The sequence below is a fragment of the Lissotriton helveticus genome, chromosome 1_1 (genome assembly GCF_964261635.1).
Source record: "Lissotriton helveticus chromosome 1_1, aLisHel1.1, whole genome shotgun sequence".
NCBI lineage: Eukaryota > Metazoa > Chordata > Amphibia > Caudata > Salamandridae > Lissotriton > Lissotriton helveticus.
Genome location: NC_136057.1, coordinates 1,246,164,955 through 1,246,187,116, shown reverse-complemented (window position 1 = coordinate 1,246,187,116; position 22,162 = coordinate 1,246,164,955). Strand labels below are relative to the sequence as shown.

Sequence of the window (22,162 nt, the reverse complement as noted above, 5' to 3'; positions counted from 1 at the left end):
CTTTTCCTGTTTGCTACCGGCGCAGCTGTTTTAAGGTCTACCGTGGCGCAAACAGAGAAGGTGCGCCTTTATGATAATACTGGCCCAGGTTGTGATATGCTTGGTAATATTCTGACACCTAACATATATGGCAATATCTAGCCAAAAGACTTTCTATATGCATGCCTTTAAGGCTTATTCTGCTGCACTTGACCAATGCATTTTTTGGCAGAAATCCTCATCTTTGTGCATCTTATTTCTATTCAGTCACTATACATTGATTGTGGGGGAGACTTGCAATAGAATATTCACCTGTGTCAGAGAAAATATTTTCAGCACGAGAGTGTAAGCAAGACATGTACGTTCATTAATATTAGACAGTTTGTTATTGCAAATATCCAATGTTCCAGCACATTCCTAGTGAAATGTAAGGCCCATCACATGCATGTAACACAGAACACCATCAATAAATTAATTGTAGAACATGCCCCAGGGGTCTACAACAGGCTTTCCACATACTAGAAATCTACAATAACCACAAAACCTGATCATTAATTGTCAGCAGACCAAAGTCATTTTCTCTAAGAGGAAGAGTAACAGCTTTAATTTGTTTCTGGCGTATATGAGGGTTACCTAGTTTGGATTTAGCCACAAAATCCATTTGAATAAAGACACTTTAAGGTTTGCAATGATATGTTTTACTCCAAAGGTCTGAGCCAACAAGTTACTTCATTGCATTCGGTGATCAAAGTAAAGTTTTCTGTCCACTTTAGCATATGAATTCATTGAATTTAAAGCAACATTTATTAAATGGCTGGACAAAGACTATGATCATACTTGAGGTTGATGTTTCATTTACCAAACTCTTGTTCTCATTCTCAGATTCATTTATAGTTTGGGCTTACCTCTTCACCTAAAACATAGGTTCAGGCTTTGTGGAGTTTTAAAGGGCTGAAGCAGAAATCAACTTTAACTCGCTGTGACCCAGGGATAGGGCAGGGTGGAGAATGTCTCTCCCATCTACTTTTCCACCTGGATACCTAGCGATGAAGTACAACTCTTTCATATTTCTTTGGATTTCGAATAGTAGTATGTGAAATAATTCCATTATTATTAGCCAATGTTTCCTCCACATTTTGGTCCAAGTCTCAGTGATACTCAGTCCAGACTGATTAGATCAACCATTCTGCTGGTCTTTAGCCCTGGTATGTGGTGCAGCCGTCACATAAATTAATGGCCGGTTACTTCCAGCTCTGGAGCAGCTCTTAACAAAAGAAGATGGTTAATTTCTCATTATTAACCCCTTCGACGCTCATGACGAGCTCAGCTCGTCATGAGGTACGCCTCGTACACTCATGACGAGCTGAGCTCGTCATGTAACGGGTGGTTATAAAAAACTCAGCGCACGGCGATAAATCCCACCCGGCTAAGGTGTTAAAAGCTACAGCGAGCAAATTCTGATGTTGTCCTTTTTCACCTAGACGAAAATTTCTGACCCTGAAACATACCTGACTGTCCTGAACTCCCTCAGTTACATATATAATCTCTGCTCTGTGAAAACAACATAGGAGCGTCAAAAAACTTTAAGGGAAGAGCAAGCATGTAACACCACTCACAGTCTCAGTCGGCTGTGCGGAATAAACCTCTTAAGGTTGTTCGGAAAGCCCTCACTCACCAACCTGGTTGGTGACATGCTTCATCATTGGGCCCCACCAGGAGTGGCCGAATGCCACCCTAGTGTGCTTCGACGCCAGTTTACTGCGGAGCTGTTTTTTTTGAGTGAAGTGTGATTTTTAAGTGATGTACCAATTGTGTCAAAAAAACAATGGTGGGGCCCAATGATGAAGCATGTCCCTTAAAGTTTTTTTATGCTCCTCTGTTGTTTTCATTGATTTACACCGAGGGGGATAGGAGCACCATCTCTGTTCCCTTCCTCTCTTGTTACGAGTCTAATCTCTGCTCTGCCCATGAACACAGATCCTTGGTCATAAAGGGAGTCATGTAGGCCCCCCTGCCCTCCAGGGATTCATCCATCACTAAAATGGCCTGAGGAAATGGCAGTTGTTAAAATATATCCACGAAAAAAGTTCACTATTCTAGGGCGGACCTCATCCTGTCTGTGAACTCCACTGGCTTGCCAGTCTCTGCTCACCTGTGCCTCGCCTGCTCTTAAATGCTCAACCTGAGCCGGAAGAGTATTTTAGTTGTTACTGTGCTTTGTTGTTAGAGGTCTGTGTGAAGGCCTGCACTCTGGTCTACCTATTGGATCTTACATAACTGTAATTTTGGTTCAGTTTCCAGGAAGAGGTTCTCTTGCTATGGTCTCCTGATATTTTCTGAAAATATATTCTCAGTCCAAAAGCATCTGGAGTCATGGTTAAACCATTGTCTTGGCTTTGTCATGTGAAACCTCCATTATAAATTAGCCTTTGAAACGGTGGTAGGCGTAAGTCTGTCTCCTAGACTGGTGTTATGCCACCTTTGTTAGACTCACTGAAAAGGCCTGGGTGCTGACTGAAGCTTTGGAGGACAAGGCACCGAACTGCCAATGGCTCTATCATATCCTCTATCTGGAGTACTTGTGAGGTTTCCTGTCAACTGGCCCTTAGCAATATACACAGAGAACAAAAATAAATTGATTCTCCTTTGGGTATTATGGTACCACATACGGAAGTACCTCCAAACGTATAGACTGTTTAAAAAAATACTTGTTGACAGAACCTACATACTTTTTAGGCCTGAGGTCTTTATGCTTTGTTTGCTCCAGGAAAACGTATCTTAGGATGTAGTAATGTAGATTTCTGGAAACCAGATATCTTCTATTGCACCCTAGCGAAGCAAAAAGTAGATTTGACCTACAGTTACAGTAGGCGGTTCCTGGATGTGGTTTAGTGATCAGATGGTAGCTTCTCCAAGAAATGTATTTCTTTTTGTATTGAAAGGAGGCTAAGTACCCATTTTTCAGAACAAATATCGTCCAATTTTGAGGTGCAACAGGAATTTCCCACTAGTGATCCTGGCATGTGATTTAATGAGGAATACAACAAGACTTGCTTCTGGCGGGCTGCACTCTATTGGGCCTCTCTTCTCTGGGAATGTTGACTAGATCCACTAACCTTCGTACCGCTGCAGGTAGCTGTGGAACACTATTTGGGATGGTTGTTGCAAGAAAAGAGGAGAAAAAAAAATCTGTCCTCGGGTGGATCTGCTCCTTGGGCCAGAAAATTCATGAGATCCGTATAGTGAAAAGGGCCCATTGCTTTCAACCCATACTCACACACTTTCCTTACTAGTATGGCATTAGTGATTTTATTACCTTTCTGAAAGGGGTTAATGGATAGCCCCAGGGTATTTCATTATCGGATGAGATGACCTGGCTTGACATTGTTTGCTAATATGTTTGCAACTCTTAAGAAGATGTCGTGTTGGAGAAGTTATTAGTTTATCAGCTACACTGACACTGCAAGTGTACATGATGGTAGGAATTAGGTCAAAATAGAGTTTGGCTTTCCTGCATAACCTCAAGAGCCTGTGTCCATTGTGGAACTAACTCATGTGTTTGAAGAGCCTTCCACTAATGAAGACATGGCAGTCAAAGTAGGCATACGTGTTACAGGTAAGTAGGAAGCCTTCTCTACTCCTGCCCTATATGAGTGTATCGAATAATTTTGGCACTGGGTGTATTGCTGTTTCCCGTTGTTACCAAGAAAACAGGAGAATGGTGCAGATTGGCTGTTTTCTTATTATTTTAAGAAGATATTCATGCTGCTTAAAGTCGTAGATCGTATTCAGATTTACACAGGCATTTTAATTTGTAGGACAACGAACCGTAAAGTCAGAATTTAAGTCATTTTTTAACATCACATGTGTAGTTAGAGAAATTTACACATTGATAGCATCTTATAAGTATGGTTGATTTTCTCTTTTTTAGTTTCACAATTTGCCACAAGACAGAGGTGATTAAAAATACCCTTAACCCTGTGTGGCAAGCGTTCAAGATCCCTGTACGAGCACTTTGTAATGGGGACTTTGACAGGTAAGACCTACTTTTTCTCTTGGAAAAATGTACGTTGTATGTGCTACATATTATAAGCAACTTAAAGTGTATTTCTGTTATCATGTTCTTGGTTTTGTTGTGATACTCAATCCGTTGCCTTGACTTTTCCAGCTAAGAATAATGAAGTATAAATTTCTTAAGCATAAGATTGTCCATAGATTGAATTGGTTCAGTTGTCAGCCAGCATTAGGAGGAATGCCCTGAATGCTTTCATATATAAATACGTTTCCTTTTAGACTTACATGATCTTTAGTAATCAGAATCCTTAACTAGTATAATCATTTTGTTTAGGCTACACTCTCCGATCCCGCTGGTGCTATATCATATTCCTTTTTTCATGGTCATGAGAGGATCTCTCTAACCATTACCATTTTCTCAGTCCATTTAGTTATTTTAGGTTATATTTTTTCATGTTTCAGTAAGTATGGGAAAGTGCTCCTTTTGGCATGGGTACCCCCACTTATTGCCTGACTCTGAATGCAACTTTGACTGAATGTGCACTGGGTCCCTGCTAGTATGGTTCCTAGTGCCTGTGTTCTTTTCCAAAACTGTACTTTTGTTTCCACAATTTGCACACCTCAGGCTCACCTATAAGTCCCTTGCTAAAGGTACCAGTGGGCAATGTGACCAGAGAGTGTCTCTAAGGGCTGCAGCATTTATTATGCCACACTAAGAGACCCCTCACCAAACACATGCACACTGCCACAGCAGCCTGCATGTTTTGGTGCAAATAAAAGTGAAGAGTCGACCTGGCACACATCCCTGTGTGACTGGCCTGCGAGCACTGCCAGAGGCATAGGTAAATGACCCGTACAACAACCCTTATAGCCCTGAGGCAGAGTATACTATACCTCTGATGAGGGGATAACTGCTTGAGCAGATATGCCCCTATAGTGTTTAAGTTGATTCTTAGACATTATAAGTACATGGTGAAGCCATACCGAGTACATGGGCTGGGAGCTTGTCAATAGGAGTTCCAGAGCTCCCTGATGGCTTCACCGAAGCCTAAGCCAAGATGTTTGGTACCAAACCTCTCAAATGAATGGGACCACACTGATGCCAGTGTTGGATTCATTAATAAAGGCACTCAGAGGGCACCTCAGAGGGGCTTCCTGAAAATCTAACCAACTGCTAGTGTGTAGGAAGGTGACGGACACCCAAGCAGGTATAAAGTGTGCGTGTGAAGCTGAGGTTTGATAACTCGAAAAAACACCAATAGAATTGTAAATTAAGTTTCCCCGATGCTACTAATTATGGGGAAGCTTGTAGATACAATTGATATAATACATTTATTTGAAAACAAGCAAAGAGGAAATTTGGTCCCAGGAATATAGGTGGGAGCAATGTCCGGGGTCCTGGACAAAATTTAAGCTTTACATTATCTCATTCAGTTCTAGAGTAGGCCACATGGGCAAGACCTAGCAAATGCCACGACCAGACACTTCCAGCTATCAATCAGGGCCCGTAAGATCTATAAAAAATGGTATATCCCCCTGTGTACAGACACACGTTCCTGTTAATTCTTGAAATCCCCCACATTTATCACATTTCATCCCTATGAATGCGCTCTACATGCTGGAGACCAAAAGTATACCCATGAGGGGGATCCACTGACCAAGAGAGTGACAACTAATCATATGCCAGAATCATACCACACAGACCTTTTGACCCAACGTGGAGGAAAATATAGTAAAATAGACTTATTAACTGTCCCCAAAATATCACTGAGGGTATGAGAAAATAGCGAGATCTTAACTAATACAGTCATAAATTGGATTAGGCAGAAAAGAAACTGCTGTTCAGTAATAAGATCGGACATTCTAAATGCAAGTAGGTACCACTATAGTGATGAATTTGCCTATATCACCCTTGATTCAGTCAGTTATTCTCTTGGGGCAGGTCTAGTGAACCTTGACCAGCGGACTTAATTTCCAAATGTATCATTGATTCAGTTTAAATTCAATCTACCGGTAAGCATAATCCCAGTAGTATCAGGTTTATGTCTAATCTGGCGTAATCAGCACATGGTAATCCTATGCTGTATAAACCTAACCAGGAGAAAGGTTATGGAAGAGCATGATGGACCGAGAGATTGCCACCCTAAGCTAGAGATGGCAGGTCGACCAACGTATTTGAAGGTGCAAGATTGGTTTATACTCCTGGTGTGATTGGTGGTAAAGCGAGGCAACCCCTAGATCCTACTCAACCTTCAATTGAAGAATATAAAAATCTCAAGATCTTATCCTTGGAAGCTAGTAGGCCATAAATATAAACAATACAAAAAAACAAATACAAAGCAGCACAAACTGAGGCCAAAAGAAAATGGGAATTTGCCCTATGGAGAAATATTGATAGTGTTGCAAAATGTAAGGACTTCAAACAGCTGTGGCATATAATAGCCAAAGGATCTAAGAGACAAATAATGGAAGAAGGGGATGATATTCAACCTCAAACATGGGTACACCAATTTCACTTGCTCTATGAGAACCAATTAGACAACCATATGTGGATATGCGTTAAAGATTGTGTTGAGACATCCCGAAATATGTGTACTGTTCTGCTTATTTTCAGTTTGGATGAAAGTAGGTTGGCCCTCACCACATTAAACAAGCATTAGAAATGCAATAGGTCTCGGATTTTTTTGAGTTGGAGGTAATGGCATTGTAAATGGCAATGTCTTGTAGCCATGTGTTATGGAGTGTATGCATGTGGTGTGTAGTGGAAATATGTGTGTTGGATTGGACTAGTTGCAATGGTGCATGCTGCGCTTTAGATGAATATGTTTAAAAGTAAGTGCAGCATAGTGCGATTGCTACAATAGTTAATTGTAGATGCATTAACAATTCATGTGTGCACTGATGGGTGGTGGTGTGTGTGGGTGGCAAGTGCGCCTAGTGAAAGAGTGCACTGACAGCTGGTGTTGTGTGTGACTGGTGAAAGTGTGCACTGACAGCTGGTGGTGTGTGTGTGTTTGGTGAAAGCATGCACTGACATTTGGTGTTGTGTGTGTGGTGAAAGTCTGCACTGACGCATTGTGTGGTTTGTGCTTGGTGAAAGCGTACATTGATGGCTGGTGGTGTTTGTGCTTGGTGAAAGCGTGCACTGACGGCTGGTGGTGTGTGGTTGTGTGTGTGGTTGTGTGTGTAGTGGTGAGTCTGTGGGGGTGAGTCTGTGGGGGTGAGTGTGTGGTGGTGAGTGGTGATGAGTGTGTGGTGGTGAGAGGCTGGTGTGTGTGTGAGTGTGGTATGTGTGTGTGGTGTATGTGTGTGTGGTGTGTGGTTTTTATGTGTGTGGTCCTATGTATGTGTGTGGTGAACTTCGTTTTAGTGTTTGTCTCCTGCACACTCACACAGTGTCCCTACACACATACACTGCTCACTCTGCACATCCACACTGTTCATCCTGCATAGTCACACACTGTTCATCCTGGACACTCACACACTTTGCACCCTGCACACTTACACACTATTCACCCTGCATACTCACATACTCACACACTGTTTACCTTGCACACTCACAGACTGCAGTCACTGTCACTCTGCAGTCGCTGTTACTCTGCAGTCACACTCACTCTGCAGTCACTCGCCAGTCACTCTGCAGTCACACTCACGCTGCAGTCACTCGCCAGTCACACTCACTGCACTCACTCTGTATCTGCACTCACTCTGCACTCACTTTGCACCTGCACTCAATCTACACTCACTCTCCAATCACACTCACTCTGCAGTCACTATGCAGTCACACTCACTGCAGTCACTCTGCAGACACACTCACTCTGCAGTCATTCTGCACTTGCACTCATTCTGCACTCACTCTGCACCTGCACTCACTCTACACGCACTCTGCACTCACACTTATTCTGCACTCACTCTGCACTCACATTCAGTCTGCACTCACTCTGCACCTGCACTCACTGTGCACTGACTCTGCATCTGCAATCACTCTGCACTCACTCTGCATTCACTCTGTACTCTGCACTCACTCTTTCTGCACTCACTCTGCACCTGCACTCACTCTACACGCACTCTGCACTCACACTTATTCTGCACTCACTCTGCACTCACATTCAGTCTGCACTCACTCTGCACCTGCACTCACTGTGCACTGACTCTGCATCTGCAATCACTCTGCACTCACTCTGCATTCACTCTGTACTCTGCACTCACTCATTCTGCACTCACTCTGCACCTGCACTCACTCTACACGCACTCTGCACTCACACTTATTCTGCACTCACTCTGCACTCACATTCAGTCTGCACTCACTCTGCACCTGCACTCACTGTGCACTGACTCTGCATCCGCAATCACTCTGCACTCACTCTGCATTCACTCTGTACTCTGCACTCACTCTTTCTGCACTCACTCTGCACCTGCACTCACTGTGCACTGACTCTGCATCTGCACTCACTCTGCACTCACTCTGTACTCTGCACTCACTCTTTCTGCACTCACTCTACACTTACTCACTCTGCACTCACTCACTCTGCACTCACTCTCACTCTGCACTCACTCTCACTGTACACTAATCCCACATACTGCTTACTCTGCAAACTCACACACCATACGTAAAATATGTGTTTGTAACTTTGATTTACAGTCTGTGAAAAAAACACTGTTTGCAAGTAAAAGTTGTTTATTGATATTCGAAAGGGAAAACGTTTTCATTGACACAGTTGTAGGTAAGATCAGACATTATTAAATGTTTCTATATGAAATATTACAACTGTTTGACTGTGCACCTGCACTCACCCTGCACTCACTCATCAACTGCACTCACTCTGCCCCTGCACTCACTCTGCACTCACTATGCACTCAGCACTCACTCTGCACTCACTGTCACTCTGCCCTCATTTTGCACGCACTCTGCACTCACTCACACTCTGCACTCACTCACACTCACTCTGCAGTCATTCTGCACTCACTCTGCACTCTACTGCACTCTACTGCACACTGCACTCTGCTGCACTCTGCTGCACACTGCACTCTGCTTCACTCTGCACTCTACTGCACACTGCACTCTACTGCACTCTACTGCACGCTGCACTCTGCTGCACTCTACTGTACTCTGCACTCTACTGCACACTGCACTCTGCTGCACTCTACTGCACTCTGCACTATTCTGCACTCTGCACTATTCTACACTCTGCACTCTACTGCACTCTGCACTATTCTGCACTCTGTGCTATTCTGCACGCTGCACTCTACTGCACACTGCACTCTACTGCACGCTGCAATCTACTGCACGCTGCAATCTACTGCACGCCGCACTCTACTGCACGCTGCACTCTAATGCACGCTGCACTCTACTGCACGCTGCACTCTACTGCACTCTGCCATGGACAGCGGCAGGCGCAATACTTACATTAGATCTCCAGTGGGGGAGGAAAGGAGCTGCAGTCTGAAGAGGACTGGCAGGCTGGTAAGAATATCTAGGACTGGACCGCAGCATCGTGCTCACAAGCTTGGATTTCTGTACTGTAGAAAGTTACTGTGCTGCAGCCTTTGTGGCACTGAGCACCAGAGGCTCATAGTACTGGTGCTGCACACATGGGTTACAACAGTGAAATGTGCTGCGAAATACACAGTTAAACATGGCCACGTCGGTATTCACTTTGCGAGAACCCCCGCAGTCTTCCTGTGGTTGTAACAGCAACAAAGTGTGCGTTCAGTGCGTTCATAGAGCCCCTGCTGCCGCACAACTTGCCATTGTTGCAGTCCTGCTAACAAATGTTTTTTCCATTGTAAAATCTAACGACTCTTATATCATCAACTTCCAAAGGAGGAAAATCTAAGTTGGCCCTGTCTATATTCGAATATTACCCCTGCAGGTTACTCAGATCTCTGTAGCAGGCACTCCACCCACCGAGTTGTCCGACTTCTATTGTAGCATGCTGGTACCCTTTCCCGGGCTCCTGATAAACTCACAAAGCTCTACCTTGAGGGATGATTTAAATCGTGGGAGTATGAAATGTCCTTACAAGAGCACTGAATGCAAATAGGAATGCAAAGACAGGGCCACCGCAGGCACGTACTTACATGTGTTATATGAGAGCGGGGGGGGGGAGTGGGTGGCACTGTGGCAGCGCACATCCTTCCCTGCCCTGAGACGTCAGCTAAGGTCCCTACGGAATGAACTCCCAGGCAGAGACATGTAAAGTAGCCAATACTGGGCGCGGGAGACTTACATCTGGGATGGGGGAGCTGTGGGGGTGTTGGAGGGGGGCGCTAGCCGCAGCTGCCAATGTACCGACCCAGTTCCATATATGCTGCTTAACACGGGTATACGCTTGCTTCTAAGCGCTCCCACCTTTGCCAGAGATCGGGGACAAAGGAGGGGTGGGCGATGTGTCCAGGATCACACAGTTTGAACTTGTGATGATCAATACAAGCGTTTTGGGGCACAAGGCTATGGCAAGGTGTGAAGGGAGCACTGACACAAATGTTGCATGGTTGTACATACATCAACAAATGTACTATTGCCACCTGAGTTGAAAAGTGCTGTGCTGCTTACTCTCTCCGATAACACCCTCAAATAGGTATAGAATGTAGCTGACCTGATTAAAGCAGGACCAGGTGCTGACCAAAGGAATTCCAGGGAAGTTTTTTCTATGCAATTGCCGAATCATCCGATTTCATAATCATCTGTAAGAAATATGGTGCTCCTGTCATTTCCAAACTTACATCCACATTAGTGTGTGTCTTAAAAAAAACGTGTCTTAATTGACATACCTTGTGATAGCGGAAAAAAAATAATCCAATGGTCTGGAACATAAACGGTCCTTCACACGCTTGTGAGTAATCGTGCCTTTAAAAAAACGACACATATATTCATGAATTGCCGTGAATAATTTGTAAGCCTGGACCATTAATTTTGCCAATACCTTATAAATGCCTCATGAACGTACCTCAGCGAATCTGTATTAAAGCGGTGATCGCGTCTTGCCAAAAACCGCCATACTCGCCCCTTGTATTTACCGCGTAATGATACCATTCAAAGTTTAATAGAGTTCCTATTCGTCACGTGACTAAAAACTACTGTGCCTTGTGGGAGTGGTAGTTGTTACTATTAAACAACTGTGATCGCTGAAAACACCAGCTAAAAAAGTGCTTAAGAGCGTTAACGGCATTTACTGTAATCACGTATGCAGTTCTTAATATTGTGTATTAACGGAATGTGACTTACCGGGAGCAGTATCGTTCTGCGCCAACATAAAAATAATGCTTGTGGTTGTAAATAGACAGACATCTACAATGTACGTACAAGCGGAATAAATACTAACTGTAAGGTGGGAATAAGTCATTGTTCTGATATGTTGAGAACTCGGACATTTAACGGAATTTGACTTGCCTGAAGCAGTGCCGATCTGAGTCAACATAAACTAGACACACAAGCTTTGTCAGGGAGCCAGCATGCGCGCGCACACAGCTGAATAAAAAAGTAACTGGAGAGTGCTGAATGCATGCCCAGCATCTGGCTTCAATTACCGCGGCCCCTGACAGCTGGTAATTGATGATATATGCCCTTCTGCTGCTCGTGTCCGCACGGAATATGCAGGAAGTGGAGCAACTCTACAGCCTATGGCCTATTGCGTGCTGTCTTCTAAAAAGACAGGCATGCGAGGCCCAATTGCCATGCAGATGGCAAAAAAAGAACACGAAAAATCACGAGCATTCAGGAATTTTTGGGTAGCTTTACGGAGACCCTGATTATAGGACTCTTGGCTCCGCCCACACTGCTTCGCAGTGTGTGACGTAGGCCCGAGCCCTAAAAAGGATAAAGCACCTGGGACTTGATAAAATACCAGGTGACCTCTCCCTCTCAGAACCAGAAGTTTGGTGTGTTATCCTCACTCAAAGTTTTAACCCAATTTTAAATGGGACTGAGGGTACCAGATTCCTGGTTAGGAGCAGAGATAGTAACTGTATTTAAAAAACGGACAAAGGTGTGCCTTGAAATTATCGGCCCATAAATATAATTGACATGTCACAGAAACTGTTTTCCAGGCATCATGTGATTATCTTTTCATTTTGCTGTGATAGTGGCTAATGGCAGAATCCCCAGCCTAAATTTAATATATAGTTCTTTGGCAAAGGGGGCATCAATTTCATCCAAATAATTCTCAAAGCAGGGGAATGGTTTGAATCCAAAAAAGACTTCTGTTAGCTTCCCTAAATCTGCCCAGTGCAACAGTGCAAACTTCTCCTGCTCCCTGAAGATTGCCTCCAGCTTTTTCTTGGTGATTGGAAAAATAGTGTGTCGATCCTGCCGGAACTCTTGTAGGCCTAACGAAAAACAAGTCTGCTTCACAAAATTCAACCATGGTAACTTCTTCCCACCATGGGCCCTAGCCAAAACATCTTTTAATCCCTCTCTGTAACGAGCCAGCTCTGGAGGCAACCAGTACAATATTGGTCTCAGCTGAATTAATTGGGCTATAGACATAGGTCATATTTGAAAACTAAGGGGGAGTTTGGGGGAATTTTAAGCACTCCCCTTAGAAAGCTATTTTCTACCACTTCCAGAGCATCCAAATTGCTATGGGCCCGCAATTCTGCACCATAAGTAGCTACAGCTCGAGCCCTCCAAACCTTAAGTAGAAGTTGGGTGAAGGGATGATATGCTGGCAAATTTTAAAAGAGCTGCTGCTCGATGTTTCAACATTAGGGTGCTTTTTGTAACTAGATTTACCCAAAAATTGATGTTAGACAATTGGATACCAAGCTAATCAAACTCATAGACTCTTTCAAGCTGTTCTCCTTCTAGGGATATAGTCCCTCTAAAACCCTTGTGAGGATAGATAGCCATTATTTTAGATTTACTTTCATTGATCTTAAGGCCATGATCCTTACAAAAGAACCTACATTTAGCAAAAATGTCTTGAGACCTTTAGGAGTCTTGGAAATTAACCATGTGTCATCTGCGAACAACAATACTGGTATTTTTAATTTCTCCAAGAATTGAGGAGTGGTCGTCGCAGGACATAAGATAATCAATTAAAAAACAACAGGAACCGCGTGGGGGCAAGGATGCAGCCTTGCCACACACCCCTATCAACCCCAAATGGAGCAGTAAACTCCCCATTTAGACCCCAACAGACGTGAGCAAAGTTTTCATTATGGAGCGCACAATGATGGAAAAAATGGGATCAGGCAGCCCCAGGTCTCCAAGCTTGCACCACAATCTGTCTCTTGGGACCATGTCGAATGTAGTTTTGAGATCTACAAACATGGCATAGATGTTACCCCCATCTAGGTCAACCTCTTTCCATCACAGAACAGAAGTTAAAAATGAAAGACCTGGTCGACCGTACTGTTCTTGGGGTGACATCCCACCTGAACTTGAGCCAAGAACTTTTTTTAAATCTATCCATGGAGTAACCTGTTTAAAATAGCTTTACAAAACATATTCTGGAACAAATCAATTAAGCTAATAAGCCGGTAGTTCACCAGATCCAGTTTTGAGCCTTTCTTATTGGTAGACAAAATCTCCGTCCCCTTCCATGACTTTGGTATATCCCTTCCTGCCATACTGGCTTGGGCTCTCCAAGTAAGATATGGTACCCAGATGGCCAGCTCAGATTAAAACAGATCCGCTGGAATTCGATCCAGGCTGGGGGCCATACCTAGTTTTGGGGATTCTAAGGCAGATTTAATTTCCATAGGCAAAAAAAAACCTTAAAAAAATATGGTATCTGAGGTAAGAGGGGTCAGACAAAGAGGTAAATTGGTGCTCACAATTCTTAAGTTCAGGCAAAGAACTATATAAGATTTTGAAATGGGTCACCCTAGCTTGAGAAAATATATGGGATTCTGGCTTAATTTTAACAGACTTACCCCCATGCAAGATTATGTGCCAAAAGACATTTTGATTTTCCAATCGAACAGCAGATAGCAAATGACTCCAGCTAGCTGTATCCCAGCTAGATTATGCTCACCTTTGGGGTGATTTATAAGCAGTTCTAGCTTCCTTAATATCTTGGACAGCCCTTTCCTTAAGGGAACCCAGCAGGTGACTTTTTGCCACTCTGCAGTCTTTGTTGTACCAATCTGATAGAGACGTCTAGCTGCAGATTCCTTAACTTAGAAAATCCCTAGGCATCAGATTGGATCTGGAAAACATTTTGCAGCAGCACCTCTGTGCACCAGGGGTGGGGCCACATGGCTCCGCTCTGACGTCGTCCACAGACGTGACGTCCTCAGAGCCATATATGCCCCTCCCGGCGCGCTGACAACACTTTTCTTCTTTTCCGCATCCCAACGCGGATCCTGGAAAACCAGCAGTACCTTGCCCTGTTTTTCGGGTCTTCTCGACACCTTCGGTGTCCCGGGATCAGTGTGCAATGCCTTCAGGCTTTAAGGCGTGTGAGACCTGTGCACATCAGATGTCAGTGATGGACTCACAGGCCATCTGTATGTGGTTCCTCAGGGTGCACCACAACTCCAAAGAGTGCGACGATTGTCAGCGGATGAAACCAAAGTCCTTACGGGAGTGTTGGATGAAATTGCTGGCCGCATGGCTGTCTGGTCCTGCACCTTCGCGTCACCGCTCTCCCTCTCGGGATCGAGCCCACTCCCGAGGTCATTCCCGCAGATGTCGTTCGGAGGTAAACACAAACGTAAGGCCAGGAGGTCTTCCTCTCCTACCCATGACGCTGGCGCCTGCGCTTCTCGCTCCCTGTCGGAAACGGGCGCCAGGCAGACGTCTCCTCCGTAACCCCCCTTTAAGGGTGCCAGAGCGACACAAGCCCAAATGGAGGCTTATTCTGAAGCACTCCACTTTTATTTTGGGTCACCCCCTCTCCCTGGTGCATCTTCGGGTCCCATAGAGGTGGAAGGTACTCATGTCCGGTCTTCGCCGGCGGATTCGTCCTCGGCTCCGGCTGTGTGCATCGACTCTGGTTCCGGAGCTGATTCGACACCGACGGGACACGGCCCAGTGGGTCCTCCCAGTCGTCTCTCTAGCCCACCCTGTCAGTCTCCGCATTGCCCTGAGCGGCTCACTGCATCGACATCTGAGGCGTCGCCGGGCTCACCTCCCTGTTCCCCACATTTTACAGTGGGTTTGACGTTGGACGGCGCCCAGCCTGAGTCCCTCTTGGAGGTCGTCGACGTCCAGACGACCCTGGCCCAACGTCTGTCGATGCTGGTGCCGACATCCACGTCTCCTCTATTTCAGGAGGTTGATATTCCACCCGCGTCCTCGGACGTCGATATGACTCCCACGCGGCGTCCGTCAACGCCGGTGCAGGGGCCTATGCCTCCTCTCATACCACACGATGATGCTCTTCTGGACTCCCCTGATCTGCTGCTGTTTCGGCCCATGGTGCAGGTACCTTGTGTGGCATGGACTCCGGATCAGCCCCCGGCTCCTCCACTGTTGCGGTCTAGTGGACGGGTTAGACTCTAGCCATCCCCTACGGATGGGTTATTGTCACCTCCCCTGATGGCAACTGAGGCTAGTGCTGCCTACACACGGGCTATTCACAGGGCAGCTGCTATTCTTTGTTTTCAGCCCCCTGTGGTTTCTCTGCCTTCTGATCCTTTGTTGGATCTGCTCCATATGGAGCCAGTTTAAGTGGAGCCTTTGCTGCCCCTTGGGGCATCCTTGTTTGACATCATGCTGGGCACATGGGCAAGACCTTCCTCGGGTGACCCTGTTGGTTGGGCCATAGCTCGTCTACACCGCCCTGCCCCTTATGATCCGCTCTGTCTGTCCCTTCACCCTAGGGCTCAGGGCCTAGTTGTTCAGGCAGCCTTCGACTTACAGTCTTCCTCTGCCCTGCCTCTGTTGTCTCCCACCAGGGAGTCTAGGTGGTTAGATACATGTGGTTGCCAGCTTTTCGCCTCTGCCAGTGCTGGCATCCGCGCCCTGAATACTGCTTGCGTGTTCGCACGTGCATCCTCTACACTTTGGGACTTGGTCAAGGCTCTTCTACCTTCAATTCCAGAAGGCACGTGGGTTGAATTAATCTGCATGATGGCAGGTGAATGGTGCAATACTACCTCCGCTCTTCTCTTGACGCCACTGACTCGGTTGGATGAGCTCTTGCTCGGTCGGTGGCTTTGCACCACCATGCTTGGCTGCGCAACAGTTATTTCCCGGACAATGTTTGGGATGCTCTTAGGGATCAGCCTTTGAATGGCGTGGACCTTTTTGATAGCCACGCAGATTCAGCGGTCTCCCGCCTCATGTCAGGGCTACCGTGACTCTTGCGGCATGCCCTTTTTTGCCTTATCAGTATTCTTTTATTTTACGTAGGCGATGTTACCTTGTTGGTCTGATTTCGTACATGTCCCGGTACTCTGCGTAGCACCCGGATAGTGTAGGCGGTGGTTCTGCCATCTCAGTATTCTTTACGTGCAGCCGGACAGCTGGTTCTGTCTTTCCTTTCAGACCTCTGAATGTGTGCTTTGCCCAAGAGGACTCCCCCTCGCAGGGGTTGACACCTACCCTTTTGGGGGTATTTATAGGCTATTTTTATAGGCTATTTGGTGACTGCCTTAGCCTTGGTAGGCTCCTATGGAGTTTTTCACCACAATCTTGCTGTGGACCTCAGTTCAGGCGCATTTCCCACCACTGACGCTCTATCCTCTTTTTGCGCCAAGATACAACAATTGTGTGGTACACTTCTTAGTGTTGGCGCAACCTGGGAATGCACCCTGGTATTATTGCTATCATAGGGTGTTTGCGTTGATTCTTCCACTTCTGTGGTGCTAGTTCTCCCTCCCCTTTAAGGGTTGGGGTAAACAAAATTTTCGTTCTTCAGCCCTTACTGGGCTTGTCTTTCAAGGTGGCGGTTTCGCCCTGTACCTCATCTACTGTACCTTGCTTTGTGCCTTCATTTTCGGGGTACTTTCCCAACAGGAATTTTTACACATTTCCCTCTGCTTTACGCACAGGTGTTTTATACACTCCCTGCTTGGATTCCTGCTGGTCCACTCTCAAGGGGAGTGTTCTCTTTAGGATACTCGCTTCTTGAGTCCTTGGACCATTCGATTGGTCCTGACAGTTTCCGACTGTCTTGTCTAGCTCCGTCTCCTCCTCTATCTTGCGGTGGACCGTTGCTCCTCCTGGGTGAGAGGCTAATGTGGCTTACTAGTCCGGACATTGTTCTGTCCACTTCTGCTTCATCATGACTGTTGGTACTTTTTGCGTCCTCTGTGTTACACTTCATTTCTGGGTATATTTCTTTGCCGCTATATCTACTGTGCTATTACACAGCAAAATTGTGCTGTCACGTTCCTTCATTCGGTGTCCGTGGATGTCCAGCTTGCTTGGTGCCCCTTTTTGCTGGTTGCCTTTTTGCTATTGCGTCTCTCGCATCTGGGCTGCTCACGCAACCCTACAGGAGGGTTATTGTTCTACTTCGTGTGGTTCTACCGTCTGCACAGTATGCTTCTGTTTCGTCCAGTCTTACACTTGACTATCATTCTTACTGTAGTCCTGTTTTGGGTGCTTCAGATGGTTGCCGTCAGCCGATTCACATGCTTCATAGCAGAGTGACTCTCCAACAGCGTGTATTCTGTTTCTACTACTACTGGCACTTTCTGTTCATGGATCGGCATCCTGCCAATACTGTCCGACGTGTTTGGCTGGTACAGGATTCAACTGTGTTTTTCCACGGTTGGGCATACTGGACCGGTATGTGTTAACTCTGTCATACCAGTTGTCTTCCCTCTGAGTTTTATTTACGGTCAGCACGTCAGATGCTGAGGATCCATCAGTCCCTGGCTTCACTTCCACTTCTTGCGAAGTCATGAACTCTCCCTTTCACGCAGATATATCTAGCGTATGTTTTCTTTCTCTCACCCGGTATACATACAGGAGTTTTCATGCTGTTTTTTGACGACTTGTGATACCTTTGCTTCCCAATGTTTTTTCGCTCTTTCTGACCTTCATGGTCTGGTATGGCTGCGCTGGTTTGCGGTCCCCACCGTGGGTCGTCACCTTGTTGACGGCTGTGTTGCCTCTGCCACTTATTGGGGTTCAGTCGCAGACCCGCCTCCTCTATGGGTATGGCTTTGGTATTTATTCTAAGTTAAGGAATCTGCAGCTAGACGTCTCTATCAGATGAATGAGTTACTTACCTTCGGTAACATAGTCTAGCCGCAGATTCCTTAACGTCCGCTCATTCCGCTCATTCTCCTCGTTCTGCGAGGACCTTTTCAGGTTGGGCTTTCTACGCTCGCCTCCCTCCGGGTGGCATGATCCTTCTGCAGGGTGATGCTTTCACTTCACTCCAACACAGGATGCTGATACTTCATTCTGTTTTCATAGCTCTTCTCCACCAAGGCTCGTAATTGGATGGTATGCTGATGTGTCATGTATCCTTTACAACCCTATGCTCTGGGTTGTACAGTGTGGGTTCTATTTGTGTTTCCCCTCCCCCCCTCTCCCCTTTTCTATCGCCTTGGGGTCTCTTACCGCCCCTGTGCTCCACTGGTTTGAAGTCTATTGGCTCTGCCACATTTATAGGTCTCTTATAGGGGATACAACGTATCTTTCTGGTAACGTCTTGTGGTCAATTGTCCTGGCTCCTGTGTTCTGGACTTGTTGTCCTTCACCGTTATCCATTAAGGTTGCGGACTTTCTTTCGTCTGCCATGATGTTGTTTACATCTTCATTGCCTCCAAGGGTGGTTGGCCTTCATTTTTGCGGGGTTGTTTCTCAGAGCGGTGCTCTGCTCTTTCCCTTTCCTAGTTTACATTATTCAGTGCCTGGCACTTTCCTTTATGGTCCTGTTTTTCACCATTCCATGTCTTTTCATCATTTTCGCACACTGTTCCCATATTCTGACAGTTTTTCGGTTGTGGCTCTGCGTTGTGGCGCGGAAACGGTCCTCCGATCAAAACTGACGCAGAGGTGCTGCTGTGGAAAGTTTTCAGGATCCAGTCTGACGTCTGAGGCTAGACTATGTCTCTACCAGATACATCGTTACCGTAGGTGAGTAACTTTTTCTTCAGGAACTGATGTCACAACACAGTTCTGAGAATAGAAGGGTTTAGAAAAAACCTGCACTTCAAGATTCATAAAGCATCTGAAGTGTTTTTCCATGATCTGTGCATGAGGTAACTCTAGATGAGCCAAAAATATCTGTATCTAACCTAACCACAAAGCCACAGACAGCCACGGCTCGTGCAGGGTGTTACACCGGGCAGTGACGTCAGGCAGAGGATGGGCAATGTGGGGGTTGTAAAATTTGGAATATAGACGATGTCGGGTAAGTACCAAAAAAAAAAAACGAATTTTGTTGCGCGCGCTGCATCACATTTGGCGATGCAGCACGCGTAATTATTTTTTTTTTCTTTTTCGGTACTTACCTGACATCGTCCATATCCCGCATTTGACAACCCCCCACCCTGCCCCTCCTCTGCCAGACGTCACCGCCCGGTGTAACGCCCTGCACGAGCCGTGGCTGGCCACAGAGTAAGAGAAGCAGGGGTAAGTGGTCACTCTCAGTACTGGAAATAAGTTCCATGTCATCAATAGTTTCCCGACACGGAAGATCCATAAATAAAAAATGTATTTGACTTGAGTACAAGTTCCTATAGAAAGTTGGCCACCTCCCAAGATCTGATTTTATTCTACCATTACAGGCTCTTAATGGATTACATTTGCTCAGGCCCTTTACCTTTGGGAGGTAATGCTGTGGTATCTATTCTACTGGTATTAACTGCAGTCCGACTCTAACTGCAGATTCCTCAATGACGTCCCACTTCCCTATTCTGTTGAGTGGACTCCAAACCATTATATTATTAGTTACAAGTTAGATTTTGGCTTTCCGACACCTGCAATTTATTTGGAGTGCTGTGCTTCTGAAAAAGATTGAGAAATTGAGATCACAGTTTATATGCCTTCAATCCATTAATTCAGGGTGGTATGGAGTCAGTGCTGAGACACATAGTGCTACATATCTGCACAAGAGAACATTGAGGAAGAATTCTGTGGGATCCAGCAGGACACTGGGGGATACTGTAAAAGTGAGGGATCCACAGCTAGACTATCGACCACAAAGAGCTTTAACTTGTTCTTTTAGGGCATTTGCCAGATGTATTGCTTAAATATGAAGGCGTGATGTTTGTTGGCATATTAATTACTTAGTTACATTTTGCTAAACACTGGCTGGAAAAAGGACCTCCACAGTTTCTCTTTTGTTGCAACTCGTTTTATGGATCAGTGTGCGATGGAGGTTTCTTTCTCGGAATCTGGCAAGGCCAGAAGCTGTTTAGCCTTAATCTAGCGCCTGATTAAGTGATGGCTGGACTCAATCAAAGATGTAAACTGAGGCTGGTGGGTTTTTGGTTTGCTACTGCTACACAGTAAACTGTTGACTATTTAACATCATGGATTTTTCACAGATTTTTATTGTACAGCAACTATGGCTTTGTACTATTTTCTGCCTTTTTGTAATGATTTTCTTACAAAAAGGAACTGTTGTGCACAGAGCACTTAACACAGGGGGACCAAATAAACTACCTGAAAATTTGATTGCTCAGAAAGTGTTCGCAACCTTCAGAGTCCTAATATTATTTTTCAACAATGTCCTGCCTTCAAATAACGGAAATCAGTTTTACTTTGTGAGTGTAAATGCTGCATTTCAACAGTTACAAATAAAAAGGACATAGCAGCCTTTACAGCTAAATTCATGAATAGCTCATTCCTTGCGTTTAGCATGCATTGCAGCTCATAACATTGTTTAGCAAGTACCTGCTATATAAAGTGATGGACCTTTGATGATAAAACTCTGTTCTCCTCATTCACGCATAAAATGCATGAAAAATGGTAGTTAGAGAGGAACAATTCAAAGTGGTCACTTTTCTCTTTCTGAGCAAAGTCCCCTTGATTGGTGTGAGCCCTTCCATTAATCAATCAATCAATCAATCAATCAATCAATCAGTCAGGGAATTGTAAGCGCGCTACTCACCCATGAGGGTCTCAAGGTGCTGAGAGGGGGGGGGGGGGGGGGAGTGTCTGCAGATCTGTTTAGCAGGAGAGCCAGGTCCTGAGGGTCTTCCTGAAGGTGTTCAGGGAGGGGCCGCGTCTGATGTCTGCCGGTAGCTCGTTCCAGGTCTTGGCTGCAATGTGAGAGAAGGACCTTACACCTGCTCTGGCTCTGTGGATGCGCTGGGTTTCGGCAAGTGCAAGGTTGCAAGATTGGAGGTTTCTTCTGGGTACATGGAAATTGATTCTGTCGTTGAAGTATTTGGGTCCGTTGTTGTGTAGGCATTTGTAGGCGTGAGTGAGGATTTTGAAAGTGATTCTTTTCCCCACGGGGTGCCAGTGGAGACTACGTAGGTGTTGACTGATGTGTTCGTGTCAGGGGATGTCTGGCGGCGGTGTTCTGTATTGTCTGGAGTTTGCAGAGTAAGGACTTGTTGATGCCAGCATAGAGTGTGTTTCCATAGTCCAGTCTGCTGGTGATTAGTGCGTAGGTGACTGTCTTCCTTGACTCAGGGGGGATCCACTTGAAGGTCTTGCGGAGGATGCGGAGGGTGTTGAAGCAGCTGGAGGTGACAGCGTTGACCTGTCGGTTCATGGTGAGTGATGAGTCAAGTATGATGCCGAGGTTCTTGGCGTGGTCTGAGGGGGTAGGTGGGCTTTCAAGGGCAGACACCACCAGGTGCTGTCCCATGCAGAATGGGGGGTACTGAGGACAAGGACTTCTGTCTTCTCGGCGTTGAGCTTCAGGCACCTGTCGACGTCTTGCATTCCTTTCTGGAATTTGAGTTTGGCAGTGGTGGGGTCTTTGGTGAGGGAGAGGATGAGATAGGTGTCGTCGGCGTAGGAAACAATGTTGAGGCCATTTTGTCGGACAATGGCTGTGAGGGGGGCCATGTAGATGTTGAAGAGGGTGGGGCTCAGGGATGAACCCTGTGGGACTCTGCTGGTGATTTTCGTGGGGTAGGAGAGGAAGGGTGGGAGTCTGAGCCTTTGGCTTCTTCTGGTGAGGAATGATCTGATCCAGTCCAGGGCTGTTCCTTGTATGCCCGCGTCGTGTAGTCTGGTGACTAGTTTGCGGTGTTGAAGGCCGCTGATAGGTCGAGTAGGATGAGGGCTGCGGAGTGGCCTTGGTCCAGGAGGGTGCCGATGTAACCTGTGGCAGCGAGTAGGGCAGTCTCTGTG

At 45.9% G+C, this 22,162-nt stretch overlaps 1 protein-coding gene across 2 annotated transcripts in view; it reads left to right on the top strand.

The window, feature by feature from the left end:
* CPNE8 (copine 8) overlaps nt 1-22,162 on the top strand; it is a 1,123,798-nt gene that overhangs the window by 621,558 nt on the left and 480,078 nt on the right. For both annotated transcript variants that reach the window (XM_078679874.1, XM_078679883.1), the window contains one exon: nt 3,911-4,015. In XM_078679874.1, the coding sequence (XP_078536000.1) occupies nt 3,911-4,015 (105 nt within the window). The remainder of the gene's footprint in view (nt 1-3,910; nt 4,016-22,162) is intronic.